At 41.7% G+C, this 18,125-nt stretch overlaps 1 protein-coding gene across 2 annotated transcripts in view; it reads left to right on the plus strand.

Annotated features, from left to right (window-relative positions):
* ARFGEF2 (ADP ribosylation factor guanine nucleotide exchange factor 2) overlaps positions 1-18,125 on the plus strand; it is a 101,104-nt gene that overhangs the window by 36,868 nt on the left and 46,111 nt on the right. For both annotated transcript variants that reach the window (XM_007185338.2, XM_007185339.2), the window contains exons 8-18: positions 1,323-1,474; positions 5,142-5,272; positions 6,477-6,711; positions 7,338-7,437; positions 8,158-8,297; positions 9,579-9,687; positions 10,388-10,571; positions 12,661-12,772; positions 13,319-13,524; positions 17,478-17,562; positions 17,666-17,837. In XM_007185338.2, coding sequence (XP_007185400.2) covers positions 1,323-1,474; positions 5,142-5,272; positions 6,477-6,711; positions 7,338-7,437; positions 8,158-8,297; positions 9,579-9,687; positions 10,388-10,571; positions 12,661-12,772; positions 13,319-13,524; positions 17,478-17,562; positions 17,666-17,837 — 1,626 coding nt within the window. The remainder of the gene's footprint in view (positions 1-1,322; positions 1,475-5,141; positions 5,273-6,476; positions 6,712-7,337; positions 7,438-8,157; positions 8,298-9,578; positions 9,688-10,387; positions 10,572-12,660; positions 12,773-13,318; positions 13,525-17,477; positions 17,563-17,665; positions 17,838-18,125) is intronic.

Genomic DNA, 18,125 nt, shown 5'->3' on the forward strand with positions numbered 1-18,125 from the left:
GATGTATCCAGGGGACTGTCCCCACGTCAGCAGGTATCAGATGCACAGGGAAGCTTTGTTCATTTTGTTAGACTTCATTCTTAACGCCCTCAATTTTTTGTTGTAGTTTCAGTGGAATTAACCTTGTATAGCTCAGAATGACTATCAGATGATTTTTCCTTTGTTTTTACCCAGAATCTCAGGTCAGTGGTTATGTGCTGAACACTCAGCTCCAGTGCCAATAAACCATTAATGGATTGAGAAGTCAATAAATTAGTGGGTTGCAATCAGCGTTTTCTAAATGGAAGAGAATAAATGAAAATAGATGCAAGCTGAATGTGACTCATATAGTAATGTTAAGCATTGTTTCATGAAACATGTTTCAGTGATTTATTTATGTGCACACGTGTATACTGGGTCATGACTGTTAAAATGTATTTCTTAGTGAGGGTCATGGTCAAAGAAGTTTGACCCACTGCTCTAAGCCTTATCCTTTTATTAATTTAGGGTACCACCAAACTATATTCATAGATTTCATTATTTAACTTTTTATAGAAATGTCTTTTAAATAAAATAATTTTATTTCATACCTTTAGATTTTTTTTTTTCTGGGACCAATGCACGAAGTCCTCACATAATGAACACTTATCTGTCTTGTTCACTGCTATATCCCCCAGCCCCTAGCACAGAGCTTGGCACATAATAGGCACCTGATAAATATTTGTTGAATGAATATATGCTTCAAAAACCATTATGGACGATTATGCTTATTAAGTTGTTTGGTGTCCCTTAAATATATAATGATCCACATGGTAAATTCCTCATAGAGTTCAGCTGTTCTGCTAATCATCAGATGTGCTTTCTTTCATTAAATGATGGAATCTATTTAATTCTTTGTCTTTTCCTTTTCCACATGGCTGCCAGGAAGCTCAGGTCTACATTTCTTTTTTCCTGTGACTGAGGTTTTCTATCATAACTATCAAACTCTTCTCATTTATGTAACTCTTGTTCTCTAACCCCTGTATTAGTAGCCCTTTTAAAAAAAAAATCTGTGCTTTTTATGTTTAGCTGGTTCTAATCTTCTTCGGAAGTAGGTAGGGGTGGGCAGGACTGCTGTATTGCACAATTCTGGAGGCACCATTGACCTGGACCACAATATGAAGGAAGCCACCTGGGAGTGGGGCTGTGGGTAATAGACACATATAGCCAGAGCAGGGCAGTGGCTCAGGGAAAGGGAAAAAGCAGTAGCTGGAAGGTTATGTAAATAACTTCTTCTTGGTGTGAGGCCACCTCTTAGGGTAAGTACTAATAACTTGGTGATGACTTTTGCATTGTATTTTAAGAAGCAGCACAAAAGCACGGTCTGACGGAGCCTGAGAGGGTCCTGGGTGAACTGGAGTGCCAGGAACATGCCGCGCCCCCAGCGGCTGACGAAAACTCACAGACCAATGGGATAGCGGACGACAGGCAGTCCTTGTCGTCGGCAGATAATCTGGTACGTTGGTGATCTTCCTATCTGGCTCATTTTGGTTTTTACTTTTTTAGAAGATGCAGAATTAAATCTCTATCAGAAGAAGCGAGTGAAAACCAACAAGCCCTGTTCAATTCTTTAGTCACACCATCCTGGCCTGATAGTCTTTGTGCTAATAGGTTCCATTCTTGGAACATGCTAATGGTGGTGGTATATAATAGGGTTGTTAAACCGTATTTATTCAGACTTTTAAAAACTTATATTTCCTGCCCTTTTTCTTTTCTCTCAAAATGGTGTACATTCATTATAGAAAAATAAGAAAATATAGAGAGGGAAAATAAGGAAATAGAAGTCATCCATAATCTTCTAACCCAGAGATAACATTTGTTAACATTTTACTTATACTCTAGATTTTTCTCTCCCTCCCATGTTTTTTACCACTTAAATGTAGTAACACAACGTACATGCTGTTTTGTAACCTGCTTTTTAAATTTAAGGTATATTATGAACATCCTTTCAGGGCCCCCCATAAGTGTGTCTGCTACATTATTATTATTTTTTTAGGTAGCTTTGTTGTTTTCTTGAAAACACTATATATAAACATTCAAAACAGGAAGAAATGATATTAACATCCCACCTGAACCCACTCTCTCACTGTACCTTTTCACCAGTGTTTCTCAATCTTTTAAATGATCTCTCTCTCTCTCACACACATACACACACACACACACACACACACGGGAGCCTTTTTATGTATTTCTTTTTCCCATTCATCACCCTGTTTCATGAAATTTTAAAGCTATTGGTAAACTAGATACCTGTTTATGTACTGTATGTGTATCTGTGCTTTATACATAAAAAGAATGATTTTTTTCCACACCCATTGCCCCCGCCCCCAACCAGTTTTTGCCCCTGTCTTAAGTCTGTATAGGCTGCTATAACAGAATACTATTTACTGGGTGACTTGTAAACTACAGAAATGTGTTTCTCACAGTTCTGGAAGCTGGGAAGTCCAAGATCAAGGTACCAGCTGTTTCAGTGTCTGGTGAGAGTCTGTTTCCTGGCTCACAGATAACTGTCTTCTTACTCTGTCCTTCTGGCAGAAGGGGTGAGGGAGCTCTCTGGGGCCTCTTTAATAAGGACACTAATCCCATCCATGAGAGCTCCACCCTCATGACCTAATCACCTCTCAAAGACCCCACCTCCAAATACCATCACATTAGGATTAGGATTAGGTTTCAACATGTGAATTTTGGGGTGGAGACTTCCAGTCTATAGCAGTCCCCTTGGGGTTACGTCATCCCCATTAAGAATGCACTTATATAGGGATGTCCTTAAATCCACACTAGGTGTTTGTGTGTTATGTACTAGGCTGCAACTTCGTTCACTCAACACTGTTTTATGGACATCTTTTTACATCAGTAGTACATATATGTCTAACTAATGTTTTTAATGGCCATGTGAAATTCTATCATGGATTACCATAATGTAACAATTCCCTATTAGGTTTTTGGGTTATTTTCAGTTTAATCACAGGAGACAGTTCTACAATGAACATCCTTGTAGATAGATCTTATGTCCATCTTTAATTCTTTATGGTGAATTCATACAAGTGGTATTGTTGGGTAGGATTTGGAAGCTTTAAGGCTTTTGTTCCTTAACATCAAATTAGGTGGCCAGGAGGGCAATGGTCGAATTTCTACCCTCTTGGAGGCTCTCAGCACTCATTTTCCCATTCCCTCATTAAAACTGGGCAGTAGCATTCATTCAAATCTTTGCTGGTCTGATGGAAGAAAGATCCTGCCTTAATAATTAGTAGTAAGGTTATTTTGGTTTATCTGTTATTTGCATTTCTTGGTGAATTGCTTACTCATGCTTTCTGCCTGTTTTTCATTTGGGAGTAGGGTTTCCATATTTCCTGAATGAATTATGAGAACTTTTTGTATGTTGAGGATTTAATCCTTGTCATATGTTGCAAATATTTATTTTAAAAAAATTTTAATGTAGCTTACTTTTTTAGTTAAAGAAGTTTATTTTAAAACAAAACACCTGTCATTTTTTTCCCCCATTTATCCTGCAATAATATTCTTAGAAATACCTTTTTTACCCAAGCTAATATAAATAATTACCTATATTTGTTTTGGGTTTTTTTATGGTTTAACCTTTGCTCGTTTATCATTTTAAACCACCCACACCCACTTTTTGAAGGACAAGGAACAATTTTTAGAATTGCTGTAATGACTCCCCCATAAGCTCCTGTTTTGACATATTGTTTCCTCCTCCACATCCCTCACTTCCCCATTGAATAAATATTGGGTGGGCCAAAAGGTTCGTTCAGCTTTTTCCATAAGATGGCTCTAGCAGCACTTAGTTGTCTTTAACTTCATTTGAAACAGGTTTGTTAAATTGTATGTGACAGCTGTCATATCAGCAGACATTTTAAAAAAAGACATCAAAATTGGTGAATGTTTGTGTAGCCATTTTAATATTGAAGATGGAAGAAAAAAAGCAACATTTTCATGCTTTATTATTTCAAGAAAAGTAAAAACGCAGCTGAAACGCATAAAAAGATTTGTGCAGTGTATGGAGAAGGTGCTGTGACTGATCAAATGTGTCAAAAGTGGTTTGCAAAGTTTTGTGCTGGAGATTTCTCGCTGGACGATGCTCCAAGGTTGGGTAGACCAGTTGAAGTTGATAGCGATCGAATCAAAACAATAATTGACAACAATCAACGTTATACCACGCGAGAGATAGCTGACATACTCAAAATATCCAAATCAAGCGTTGAAAATCATTTGCACCATTTTGGTTATGTTCATCGCTTTGATGTTTGGGTTCCACATAAGTTAAGGGGAAAAAAACGTTTTGACCATATTTCCACGTGCGATTCTCTACTGAAACGTAATGAAAACGTTCCTATTTTAAAACAAATTGTGACGGGCAATGAAAAGTGGATACTGTACAACAGTGTGGAACGGAAGACATTGTGGGGCAAATGAAACGAACCACCACCAACCACACCAGAGGCCGGTCTTCATCCAAAGAAGGTGATGTTGTGTATATGGTGGGATTGGAAGGGAGTCCTCTATTATGAGCTCCTTCCGGAAAACCAGATGATTAATTCCAACAAGTACTGCTCCCAATTAGACCAACTGAAAGCGGCTGTCAAGAAAAAGCATCCAGAATTAGTCAACAGAAAACGCATAATCTTCCATCAGGATAACAACCCAAGACCGCATGTTTCTTTGATGACCAGGCAAAAACTGTTACAGCTTGGCTGGGAAGTTCTGATTCATCCACCGTATTCACTAGACATTGCTCCTTTGGATTTCCATTTATTTCGGTCTTTACAAAATTCTCTTAATGGAAAAAATTTCAGTTCCCTGGAAGACTGTAAAAGGCACCTGGAACAGTTCTTTGCTCAAAAAGATAAAAAGTTTTGGGAAGACGAAATTATGAAGTTGCCTGAAAAATGGCAGAAGGTAGTGGAACAGAAGGGTGAATACGTTGTTCGATAAAGTTCTTGGTGAAAATGAAAAATGTGTCTTTTATTTTTACTTAAAAAAACCAAAGGCACTTTTTGGCCCACCCAATAATTTAAATTTTCATGAGATAATTACATTTCTTATTTTTGAAGAGTTATCCTTTGGTTTGGACCCTTTGATTTTTCTCATCCTTGTTCTACTCTTAGGAATCAGATGCACCAGGACATCCAGTGGCCGCCAGGTTCTCGCACATTCTGCAGAAGGACGCCTTCCTGGTGTTTCGCTCCCTGTGCAAGCTGTCCATGAAACCCCTGGGCGAAGGTCCCCCAGATCCAAAGTGAGCAGACAGCAGTTCTTGGCCGTCTATAACCCAAATGACCCAGGAGGATCTTGGGGGCTCCAAGAAACCCCAGGGCCTTGTCCCCTGGTTGGTGTAAATTCAGGAATTTACAGGATGGTTTTACAACTTTTTCAGGCTCAGGCAGGTCCCCTAGTCCTTTCATCATGAATTGTCTCTGTGTTCCCACCAACCATGATTAGTGTGCCCAATTTTCCTTTCCTCGGTTTACGTGCTAAAAATAATCAGTCTATTGAACATTCATCTTCTTTTTACTGACTAGTGAATTAATTTAATCTCCTGATCTGGGCGTCCACCATCAGGATGCATAGAAACCTCAATTTCTTACCCTGATTGGAAACTTCTGCTTTGTGGATACAGATTTAAGCCCCAGATTCAACTCAGGGAAGCCAACCCCGTAGAGTCCAGGATGTGCCACAAGGACGGTAGTGCTGTGGGGCGTCAGAGCAGGCGTGCTGGGGCCGCGGGAGCCGTGGTCAGCCCCGGCTTCCTCGAGGCCAACTTCATGGCCGTGTGAGCTACTGAACCTCATCTGAAAAGTGGGAATACGGAACATCACCTCACAGGATCGATGATATGAAATGATAGACTGACATCCCAAGCATAGGGCCTAGTGCTTTATGAGAGTTTTATAGTTACTATTACGATTATTGTTATTATCATTATTATTAGTCACTAATAATAGTCCTCACTCTTCTGTTAAGAATATGATGACCGTTAGGGAAAAGACTCATGAAAGTTTCCCAATCTTTGCATCCCTTATGCGCAGGGGTGGGGAGCGTGAGGCAGATGGGTGAAGAGCACTGTTCTCCTCGTCTCTGCAGGTAGAGCGGGACAGACGCTTGAGGCTCACATGATTGATGTGAAGTGACTGGTTCTATTAGATTAGTTGCAGAACCAGCTTTCCAGAGTCAGTGTGCACTTATTTTGCTCCTGCTCGGTTCTGTGCTTTATGACGGGGAGTTGGCAGCTCTCGTTCTCCCAGGGCTTGCAGGTTCTGTGAGAACCCACCTCATGCCATCTGCCCTCATTCTCTTGACATTTAGGTGCTGTTGCCAGTTCTCAACTCCCTGGCTTCTCAGAAAATCCTGCTCACTGGTAGAGGAGTGAGACCTTCTCAAGAAACATCCTTTCTAAAATTTCACCTTTCAGCTCTGTCCTTGTTTTCCATTTCCTTTGCCAGATCCCACGAGCTGCGCTCCAAGGTAGTTTCCCTGCAGCTCCTCCTCTCCGTGTTGCAGAACGCTGGCCCGGTCTTCAGGACCCACGAGATGTTCATCAATGCAATCAAGCAATATCTCTGCGTGGCGTTGTCCAAAAACGGCGTCTCCTCAGTGCCTGATGTCTTTGAGCTCTCTCTTGCCATTTTTCTTACTCTTCTTTCAAACTTTAAAATGCACTTGAAGATGCAGATAGAGGTATGGACTCCAAATTGACTTTTTTTTTTTAAGTTTGATGGCGCTTTTGCCTAATGCGTTAACTGCTGGCAGCATAGTCCCCAGGAACTAGAGTTACACAGTCTACTTGCTGGTACCCCAAAGAAGAATTTTTTGAGCAAGAGAACACCTTTTCATAAAAAGTTACTGCCCCCAAATCTTGTATACCTTTCATTTTAACCAAAGGTTTAAATCATATGGTCTGTGTGTTGGGCTCAGTCCCCAAACATGTGCCTATAAGTTGTTTGGGATAACTTGAATTAGTTTCCAAATTGAGAAATCAGATTCTCCATGAAAATCCAGATTTGTGATTTCTCTCAAAAAACCACAACCCCGGTCCTGCCTTTCCACGTAGCAGCTCTTGGTGGTTTCTCAGGAGCAGCTGCTCCCTCTGATGGGGCCGTGTTCTCGGTTCACTGTGGTCCTGCCCTATTAGCTCTTCCCACCCAGGGTTCCGGTGCTGGTCAGCAGTGTGTGGGCCTCACCTCTTCTCCTGCCCGGGCTGCTTCACTCATAGGCTCCGCCTGTTCTTCAAAGGCTTTGGGGGTTTTGAGCCCTAATTTAAACTATTAATTGGTGTTCTCCTTTATCTTTTTCTTGTCGTATAGGTCTTTTTCAAAGAGATTTTCCTGAACATTTTAGAAACATCAACAAGTTCTTTTGAGCACAGGTGGATGGTCATTCAGACCCTGACAAGGATCTGTGCAGGTATTTTCACCCTGAGGGTGCTCATCTATTTGACTTGCCCAGAAACACTTTTGATGCTTTCATTCTCCAAAGTCCAGATTAAGACCTTTAACTCCTCCTTTTAGAGTTTTAATGAAGTGCTGAGGAAATCATTACCTTAAAGACTACTGCTAACCTAATGACCAACTCAGACTGGTTTGCCCAGGACTTTCTGATTCTAGCATGGAAAGTCCCACGTCCTGGGAAACCCTGTAATCCTGGAAAACCAGGACACTTGTCACCCTACCTACAAGCTGAACATGGTTTGTAAGTCACAGGGTCCTGGGTCTTGGTGCTGCCAACCCTTGATTGGATGCTAAGGTAAATGTGGATTTCCCTTACACCGTACAATTGTGTAGCTATAAACCGAGCATCTATTTGTTATCAGAGTAACTGCATAAAAGTTACACAACTTTAAGAATTGGATCGGGCAGTTGTTCTCCCTTTCTTTGATGAGGAAAGCGAGCTGTAGAGAGGTGGAAGCAGCTGCCTAAGATTTCAGTTAGTACCAGGGCAGGCCTAGAAAGAGGGCCTTCCACACTCCTGGTCCTTCCAACATGCATTTCCAGAGTGAGGTGTGTCCAACCTGAGTTAGTAATTCACTGGGAAAAGTTTTTGACCAAGAAATCTCATTTAATAAGATAACGTAACTGCTGTCTGTGTTCAGTCAGAATTTCTAATATCCATGTGTTATTTTCCAAGATGCCCAGTGTGTTGTAGATATTTATGTCAACTACGACTGTGATTTAAATGCTGCTAACATTTTTGAGCGCCTCGTAAACGATTTATCCAAAATCGCTCAGGGAAGAAGTGGACACGAGCTGGGAATGACACCTCTGCAGGTACAAACACTGAGAACACTCATTTATATTTAAAGTTCATGCATTTCAGTAGACATCTGTCAAGAGTCACCCCGTGCCAGGCAGTGTCCTTGGTGCTGGGGATACAGCAGTGAAAAAAACACAGACACGCACCTCCATGTGCACAACTGCTGTGGTCCCAACACTTAAAAGCAAACAGCGAAGAAGTAAGCCACAGAGAAAAACAGAGCAGGGACGATAGAGACGGGATGTTGGAGGTGAGGGTGGCGCCATTTTTAATGGGGCATCAGGGTAGCCTCCCTGAGAGGGTGAACTTGAGCTGAGACCTGTAGGCAGCGAGGTCACCCTGTCACCTTCCCATAGACCATGTGAAAACAGGGTCCCAGGCTCCAGTAACGGCAAAGGAGATTGCTTCTTATTAGATTCCCTCATTATTAGAGTGCCTACAAAGAGAATAGGATTCTTAACCTGAGGTCTCTGAAGAAACTGGTCAGAAGGTCTGTGAGCCACCTGGAATTATATATAGAATTTTGGTGTATGGGCATTTTTCCTAGATGAAGGTCCGTAGTTGTCATTAGATTCACAGAGAGAGATCCATACTATTTTAGATGCTGTTTTGCATCTAAAATATTTGCTTTTTTTTTTTTTTTTTGGCTGCGTGTCTTGTGGGATGTTCCCCCGACCAGGGATTAAACCTGGGCCCTGGCAGTGAAAGCCCGGAGTCCTAACCACTAGGCCACCAGGGAACTGCAACATTTTTTAAGACATTTACAACTTGCATTCAACTTTTAAGAAATGCTACTTAAAAGGGAAAAAACCCAGTATTTTTATTTACTTGCAGAATAAGCCTTAAAATGGAATGCTTTTGTGGGTGTTTAGGGGATAATGGTATGTCCACAATCATTCATCTGCTGCATAAAATTCTTTTCTCTTTTTTCAGGGTCACTAGTTAAGACCCTCTTAGTTATTTATTTTTTTAAATGGTATTTTTAAGTGTTTTGTTTAATTTAAACAAGCAATGAATGAGAACTTTCTTTTAAAAAATCCAGATAATACTCTGTTTTAGGAATGCACACATCCCATATTTTTGCTGCTGGGGAGTTTGTAATGAACACCTTTAAAGATGTTCATGGTTTTTGCAGTGAGCCATCAATATTTATGTCACCCGTTAGCTTTTCCTTGGGTTAATAGCACCGAATGTCAGTGCTTATCTCGTGTCGTCACAGGATTCCCGGAGCCCTCTAGATGTCGGCACTTAATTTATCTGCTGAGTCTCTGTGTCGTGTCACTTTTGTCCTTCAGGAGCTCAGTCTGAGGAAGAAAGGCCTGGAGTGCCTCGTGTCCATCCTCAAGTGCATGGTGGAGTGGAGCAAAGACCTGTATGTGAATCCCAACCACCAGGCCAGCCTCGGTGAGAGACCCCTGCTGCAAACATCCAGCCCTCACCCCCACCACATACGATAGGCTACTCACGTCGTCGGGAGAAGCTATCCTGATATAGGTGTCTTAGAGTTAGCAAAACACTTTCATTTGCAGACTATGTGAAGTATTTTAAATGTTCTGTTTTTTCATCCATCTGGAATTTGGGGGGGAATAGTGTGAGTTGTGCTCAAACTCCATTTTTCCAAAAGGGGAGCCAGTTATTCCAACAGTTTTTTAGTAGTCTCTCCTTCCCTCACTGATTTGAAGCACCACTGATTTGGTTTATGATATACCAAATTCTCCTGTGTGCGTAAGTCTGTTTCTGAATATTCTGTTCTATTGATTTGTCTGTTCTTGCACCAATACCACGCCTTTCAAATGCCTAGAGTTCTTAGCAGTGAGTTTTGATACCTGCTAGGACAGGTCCTCCTGTTCATTGTTCCTTAAGTGTCTTGACTGGTTTTGTACTTTTATTCTTTCATGCGAATTTTAACATTAGCTTATCAAGTTCCACAAACAAGTAAGTTGTTAAGTAAAGTAACTGAGTGATATCAAGGTGCTCATGACCCTTACAGTACAAACTTTATTGTTACAGGTCTGGGAAAGGGAACTGCAGAGCCAGACCTCACCTCAGCCATGTCTCTGTCCCATCTGTTTATTTGGTTTCCTTTGCTTTTGTGTCATCGCAGGTCAGGAGAGGCCCACGGATCAGGAAATGGGGGACGGGAAAGGCCTTGACATGGCGAGACGGAGCAGCGTGACATCCATGGAGTCCACGGTGTCCTCGGGGACTCAGACAACTGTCCAGGATGATCCGGAACAGTTTGAGGTCATCAAGCAACAAAAGGAGATAATTGAACACGGCATTGACCTGTGAGTGTGGCTGTCGCTCTAGCTGAATCTCTTGGGAACCTGGCACTGACTCCTCAAGACGAAATGCCTGTTTCCAGAGACCAGTGCTGGCACTTGTGGCCAGGCCCGATCAGGCTGGGCTTGGGCTGAGAGTGCGTGTGTGTGAGAGAGAAATTTAATAGCTTTGTGTGGTTGATGCCTGGTCTTTTTTTCCCCCCTAATTAAAAATATCAAACCAGTTTAGAAAATACAGAAAAACATAAAGCAAGAATGTTAAAATCACTCATACAATTACTACCTAGAGGAAATCACCATTGGTAACATTTTTTTCTAACTGTGTATTGTGAAAAATTTCAACATACAGAAAAATTAACTTTTGCCATATTAGTGTTATCTGTGTATTTTTTTCCAGAACCATTTGAAAGTAATTTGTAGCCATCATAATATTTCAGCTGTACATAGCTGAAAAATAAGGACATTCTCCCTTATAACCACATCATCATCATTACAATCACTGGTAAATCATCATGTTTCTTTTCAGTTTTTTTTTTTTGTTACTATTTATTTATTTATTTATTTATTTATGGCTGAGTTGGGTCTTTGTTTCTGTGCGAGGGCTTTCTCTAGTTGTGGCAAGCGGGGACCACTCTTCATCGCGGTGCACGGGCCTCTCACTATCGCGGCCTCTTCTGTTGCAGAGCACAGGCTCCAGACGCGCAGGCTCAGTAGTTGTGGCTCACGGGCCCAGCTGTTCCGCGGCATGTGGGATCTTCCCAGACCAGGGCTCGAACCCGTGTTCCCTGCATTAGCAGGCAGATTCTCAACCACTGCGCCACCAGGGAAGCCCTCTTTTCAGTTTTTTATACACAAAAGTACATACACACACAATCTCACATCCTGTCCAACTTTTGAATGATTAGTTAATTTTGTAAACTCAATTTATTTTAAAAGTTGATGTTATAATACTCATTTATTAATTAAAATGTTGATCTCCTCATTTCCACTCTCACCATCCCTGCATCCCCCCCCCCCAGTCTGTTCTCCCATAGCAGCTAAAGGAATCTTTTAAAAACTTAAATCAGGTCTTGTCACTCCCTGCCTACAGTCATTGCAGGTTTCCCATTTCCTCCCCACAGCCCGATCTAGCCTCCAGCCTCCCTCACTGACCTCATCCCCTTCCAGTGCTCCTGGGTCACAAAGGGCGTTTCAGTCCCTTGAACACCTCAAGCTTTTTGCCCTATTGCACCTTCTGCTTAGAATATTCTTGGATCTTTTTCATTCTTCGGGCTTGGCAAAGCATCTCTTCCTGAAAGAGGCCCCTGTAACCACGCTCTCGGAACAGTTCCGAGGTGTTCTCTGTCCCTGCACCACAGTCACAGCCTGTCCTCACAGTCCTTGCCACAGTTTGTGCTTATACATGAAGATCATTCCCCAGTGCATGGCCTGGTAAATAACAAGTTGAATTTATATGTCAATTAAGTTTGCCTGCCTTTAACAGAAAATCCAGAAATAACAGTGCTTAAGCACCATTAAAGGAAATCCCAAAGTGGACGGGCTAGGACAGTTGCAGTGGCTCTTATGGACGTCAGAGACCCAGGCTCCTTTTATCTTTCTGCTTCACCATCTTGAATACAGTTTTCATTTTCAGTGTTGCCTCATGGTTTAAGAGGACTGCTGGAGGTCCAGTCATCACACATATATTCTGGGGAAGAAGGGGAAAGAGCAAAAAATGTATACCTCCCTGCCAAGTCAGCTTTGTTTAAGGATCCTTCCTAGAAGTACCCACACCACTTCTGCTCATCTCTCACTGGCCGGAACTTTATCACATGGCTGTACTTTGTCTAAGGGAGGCAGGGAAATGTAGTTCTTATCCCAGATAGTTGTGTGCCCAGCTAAACATCTAGGTTTTATTAGTGTTGGAGAAGAGGAGAATGGATATTGGGTGACAACCAGCAGATTCTGTTAAAGCTAGGTCAAAAATTAAAAGTGGAATTGAGAAAAACTACCAGGACACACAGTTCATGGTGTTCTGTAATTTGCCTCAAATGCTAGCTTTTTTCTATCCTCCAGAGTTTGAAATAAGCAACCTGTGTCCCATCTCTTGAAAAAGGTTCAACAAGAAACCCAAGAGAGGCATCCAGTATCTCCAGGAGCAGGGCATGCTGGGAACGTCAGTTGAAGACATTGCCCAATTCCTGCACCAGGAGGAGCGCCTCGATTCTGTAAGACTGGGGGCTGGGTACGAGCATGTGGGTTCTTTCGTGTGATTCTGAGACCTTACTGGCTTTAACCTAGAGACTGGCCGACCCTGAGTGCAGTGCTGTTGTCCACACCCCTGCTTACAGCAGTCCTATTTATCCCTTTGGCCAGTGTTGCAAAAAGTGCTTTAAAGGGAATAAACCAGCCTCCTGACAGGTGGTAGTGTACTTGGTGGGACAGTGTCAGAGCTAAAAGTGTCCCTTGGCTGCTAGGAATTGTTCTGGGTGCTCGTTGGCAGCTCACCTCCCGCCTGAGTGTGCCCCATCATTCCTCCCCTTTTCAGTCTCCTGTGCCTCCCCTGCTTCCTTCGTGGCGGGACACTCTGAACCTGGAATGGTTGGGTGGGTGGGCAGGCTCAGGGAGTTGCCTAACTTTTCTAGCAGTTCAGCCCATTCTGGGTGTTTAGAGCCGGGGCATTCAGGGCCCCCGCCCCGCCTTTGACTGAAGTGTCTTTCACTGGGTGTTAATATTTGACAATTTGTAGGTATGAGTGAGTGTGTATGTTTCAGACCCAAGTAGGTGATTTTCTGGGAGAAAGCATGAAGTTCAACAAGGAGGTGATGTATGCCTACGTGGACCAACTTGACTTCTGTGAAAAGGAGTTTGTCTCAGCCCTGCGGACGTTTCTAGAAGGTTTCCGCCTACCTGGGGAAGCTCAGAAGATTGATCGGTTAATGGAGAAATTTGCTGCAAGATACATAGAGTGCAACCAGGGGTGAGCACCGTGTTTAAGTCCCTTCTGCACTCTCTTTTTGCCTTCCTCAGAGCACCAGTCTTAGTGTGGTTGGGGTTTAATCCGCGCCAGGCTATTAAAGTTTCTGTTCACTGTGTCTCACGTAAGACCTCACCTCGACCGTTCATGTCCCCTCTACAGGAGGTTGAGGACCAGAGAGGCTAAGTAACTTACCCAAGACTACACAGCTAGAGCCCACACTCTTACTTATGACAAAAGAGCAGTTCTGTGGGTTGAGAAGAGGCACTCAGGCATCTCTTCCCTAATCAAGAACAGCTCCCTGACTTAATATATGGGGTAGATCTGAAGAATTTTCATTTTTCTTTGATTACATACTGATGAGCAGGTTACTGAAATGGCTCTGTAACTAATAAAACCCCACCTACGTACATGATTTCATCTTGGGGCCTTTTTTTTTAACTATTATTATTTTTTTAATTAAAAAATTTTTTAAAATTATTTTATTTTTAAAATAGTTTATTTTCCCTACAGTTCAATTTTTTAAATTATTATTTTATTTTATTTATTTTTGGCTGCGTTGGGTCTTCGTTGCTGTGCGCGGGCTTTCTCTAGTTGCAGCAAGTGGGGGCTACTCTTCGTTGCGGTGCTCGGGCTTCTCACTGCGGAGGCTTCTCTTGTTGCGAAACACGGGCTCTAGGCGCGTGGGCTTCGTTAGTTGTGGCACGTGGGCTCACTAGTTGTGGCTTACAGGCTCTAGAGCACAGGCTCAGTAGTTGTGGCGCACGGGCTCATTTGCTCTGCGGCATGTGGGATCTTTCCCAGACCAGGGCTCAAACCCATGTCCCCTGCATTGGCAGGCGGATTTTTAACCACTGCACCACCAGGGAAGTCCCTTGGGACCCTTTTTGATAGGTAGTTCATTTTTGTGTAGGAAATGGAAATTGAAAGGAGAGCTAACCTTTATTAAACACCTCCTGTGTGCCAGCCATGCCATGAGTTTTACATGCATTTCATCTAATTAACGGTAAGCCTGGGAGGTAGTATCCCTGTTTTGTAGGTGAGGAAACAGGCTCTGAGATAGTGAGCAACCTGTCCAGAAATTAATCAGCTAGAAAGTAGCAGAGATTGAATATGAATTTGTCTGACTCAGAAAAGCTCATGCTCTTTCCTCTGAACATGAAGTTAAGAATGTCTGAATATACTGTGAACGTGAAGTGGAAAATTTTCAGTGGGAACATTTTGAGAACAGTTTTGCCTCTTAAGTCAGCTTGGTTTTCATATTAATTGGTCCCAATCCTCCAAGTGCACAGCAAGCTGTCCCCATGAGATGACCTGGTCAGCAAAGGCAGCCTCTGGTCATTTTAACCAAATAGGTATTAGAATTTTCTGTGAAGACACAATTAGATGTTATTTACTTTAAACATATCTCTTATGTGGACCTAGAGACCTTGGTCTGTGTCCCCTAGTCGGTAAATATGTGACCCAATTAAATGTCACGTTAGAATGTAGACCTTTTACTGTGTTCTTCAGAACTTCTCCTTCTCCTGTTGGGGGCAGTTTGGATAGACAAGTTTTTCTTTAGCCTCACGTATTACAAGGCTGTGCATCCCCAAGTATTTGTTTTTCTTCTCTTGCCTGAGGCAAAAAAAGTCAGACTTCACCAGCATATTGTTTATTAAAGCAACATAAATATTTTTCTTTGTATTTCTGCTGTTAAATATTATAGTGTATAATGTAAACTTTAAATGGCTAATAACTGGACAGGAGTTTTAGTCATCTTTCCACCTGGTGCCTAGCACACAGTAGATATTCTAAGGAACAGGACCAAGGTGAGGCAAGCGAAGCACTAAAGGTGCAGACTGTAAAGGGCCTCGCTCAGAGTCATGTGCTGTAGGGTCGGCACCTGGGAGTAGGGGGCGCCTCGCTTGCCTCACCCTCGTCCCTGGCCCTGGAGGCTCCTTAAGGATTGGATTGGAAGAATCAACATTGTGAAAATGACTCTACTACCCAAAGCAATCTACAGATTCAATGCAATCCCTATCAAACTACCACTGGCATTTTTCACAGAACTAGAACAAAAAATTTCACAATTTGTATGGAAACACAAAAGACCCCGAATAGCCAAAGCAATCTTGAGAACGAAAAATGGAGCTGGAGGAATCAGGCTCCCTGACTTCAGACTATATTACAAAGCTACAGTAATCAAGACAGTTTGGTACTGGCACAAAAACAGAAACATAGATCAGTGGAACAGGATAGAAAGCCCAGAGATAAACCCACGCACCTATGGTCACCTTATCTTTGATGAAGGAGGCAAGCATATACAGTGGAGAAAAGACAGCCTCTTCAATAAGTGGTGCTGGGAAAACTGGACAGGTGCATGTAAAAGTATGAAATTAGAACACTCCCTGACACCATACACAAAAATAAACTCAAAATGGATTAAAGACCTAAATGTAAGGCCAGACACTATCAAACTCTTAGAGGAAAACATAGGCAGAACACTCTATGACATAAATCACAGCAAGATCCTTTTTGACCCAGCTCCTAGAGAAATGGAAATAAAAACACAAATAAACAAATGGGACCTAATGAAACTTAAAAGCTTTTGCACAGCAAAGGAAACCATAAACAAGACCAAAAGACAACCCTCAGAATGGGAGAACATATTTGCAAATGAAGCAATTGACAAAGGATTAATCTCCAAGATTTACAAGCAGCTCATGCAGCTCAATAACAAAAAAACAAACAACCCAATCTGAAAATGGGCAGAAGACCTAAATAGACATTTCTCCAAAGAAGATACACAGATTGCCAACACACACATGAAAGAATGCTCAACATCATTAATCATTAGAGAAATGCAAATCAAAACTACAATGAGATATCATCTCACATCGGTCAGAATGGCCATCATCAAAAAACCTACAAACAATAAATGCTGGAGAGGGTGTGGAGAAAAGGGAACACTCTTGCACTGTTGGTGGGAATGTAAATTGATACAGCCACTATGGAGAACAGTATGGAGGTTCCTTAAAAAACTAAAAATAGAACTACCATACGACCCAGCAATCCCGCTACTGGGCATATACCCCGAGAAAACCATAATTCAAAAAGAGTCATGTACCAAAATGTTCATTGCAGCTCTATTTACAATAGCCAGGACGTGGAAGCAACCTAAGTGTCCATCATCAGATGAATGGATAAAGAAGTTGTGGCACATATATACAATGGAATATTACTCAGCCATAAAAAGAAATGAAATGGAGGTATTTGTAGTGAGGTGGATGGAGTTAGAGTCTGTCATACAGAGTGAAGTAAGTCAGAAAGAGGAAAACAAATACAGTATGCTAACATATATATATGGAATCTAAGGGAAAAAAAAAAAGGTCATGAAGAACCTAGTGGCAAGACGGGAATAAAGACACAGACCTACTAGAGAATGGACTTGAGGATGTGGGGAGGGGGAGGGGTAAGATGGGACAGGGTGAGAGAGTGACATTGACATATATACACTACCAAATGTAAAATAGATAGCTAGTGGGAAGCAGCCGCATAGCACAGGGAGATCAGCTCAGTGCTTTGTGACCACCTAGAGGGGTGGGATAGGGAGGGTGGGAGGGAGGGAGACGCAAGAGGGAAGAGATATGGGAACATATTGTATATGTATAACTGATTCACTTTATTATAAAGCAGAAACTAACACACCATTGTAAAGCAATTATACTCCAATAAAGATGTTAAAAAAAAATCGACTTGAAACTGCTTTATTCAAAGAAGTCTAAATCTGACACGTATTCTTAACTAGCTTTTTCTACACTCTGGATCATTAGTTATCATTCAGTGATGATGAAAGCATCCCAAAGAGCAGTTGGCCTGCTCTGAGAGAAGCACATCTCCTTGAGCACTGTACCCTTCCAGCCTCGGCTCCGTGTATGTTCTCACATCTGGAATCTTTTTTTTTTTTTTTTCAGGCAGACTCTATTTGCTAGTGCTGACACTGCATATGTCCTAGCATATTCAATTATTATGCTAACTACAGACTTGCACAGCCCTCAGGTAAAATATTTTAATGATACATATACTATAGTGGCTAAATAAGGAGCTTTATTTGGGCCATTGGCTGTCTTCTAAATGGGTTCTTAATTTTTTTAAATTTCAGGTAAAAAATAAAATGACAAAAGAGCAGTATATTAAAATGAATCGGGGTATCAATGATAGTAAAGATCTGCCTGAAGAATATCTCTCAAGCATCTATGAAGAGATAGAAGGCAAGAAAATTGCGATGAAAGAAACAAAAGAACACACGATTGCAACCAAATCTACTAAGCAGAGTAAGGTCTAATGGCAAATTACTTCTATTAATTCCAATTTTCGAGTGTATCAGAATGCATGATTAAATTCCCTGGTGATAGATTTAATTTGCATATCTAGCTATCTGAATAAGAAATGTGATTAAATTAGTTATTATGATTATGTTGGCACTTTCGTAATATCATTTATCTTCTTGCTAGATTTGTAATTAGTTACAAGAAGGAATTTAAAATAATCTGAGAGCTAAATTATTCCCCAAAAATGTTCCTTAAAACTCTGCTGTAATACCAGTGGTGATTGTGCCAACC

The sequence above is a fragment of the Balaenoptera acutorostrata genome, chromosome 15 (genome assembly GCF_949987535.1).
Source record: "Balaenoptera acutorostrata chromosome 15, mBalAcu1.1, whole genome shotgun sequence".
Classification (NCBI taxonomy): Eukaryota; Metazoa; Chordata; class Mammalia; order Artiodactyla; family Balaenopteridae; genus Balaenoptera; species Balaenoptera acutorostrata.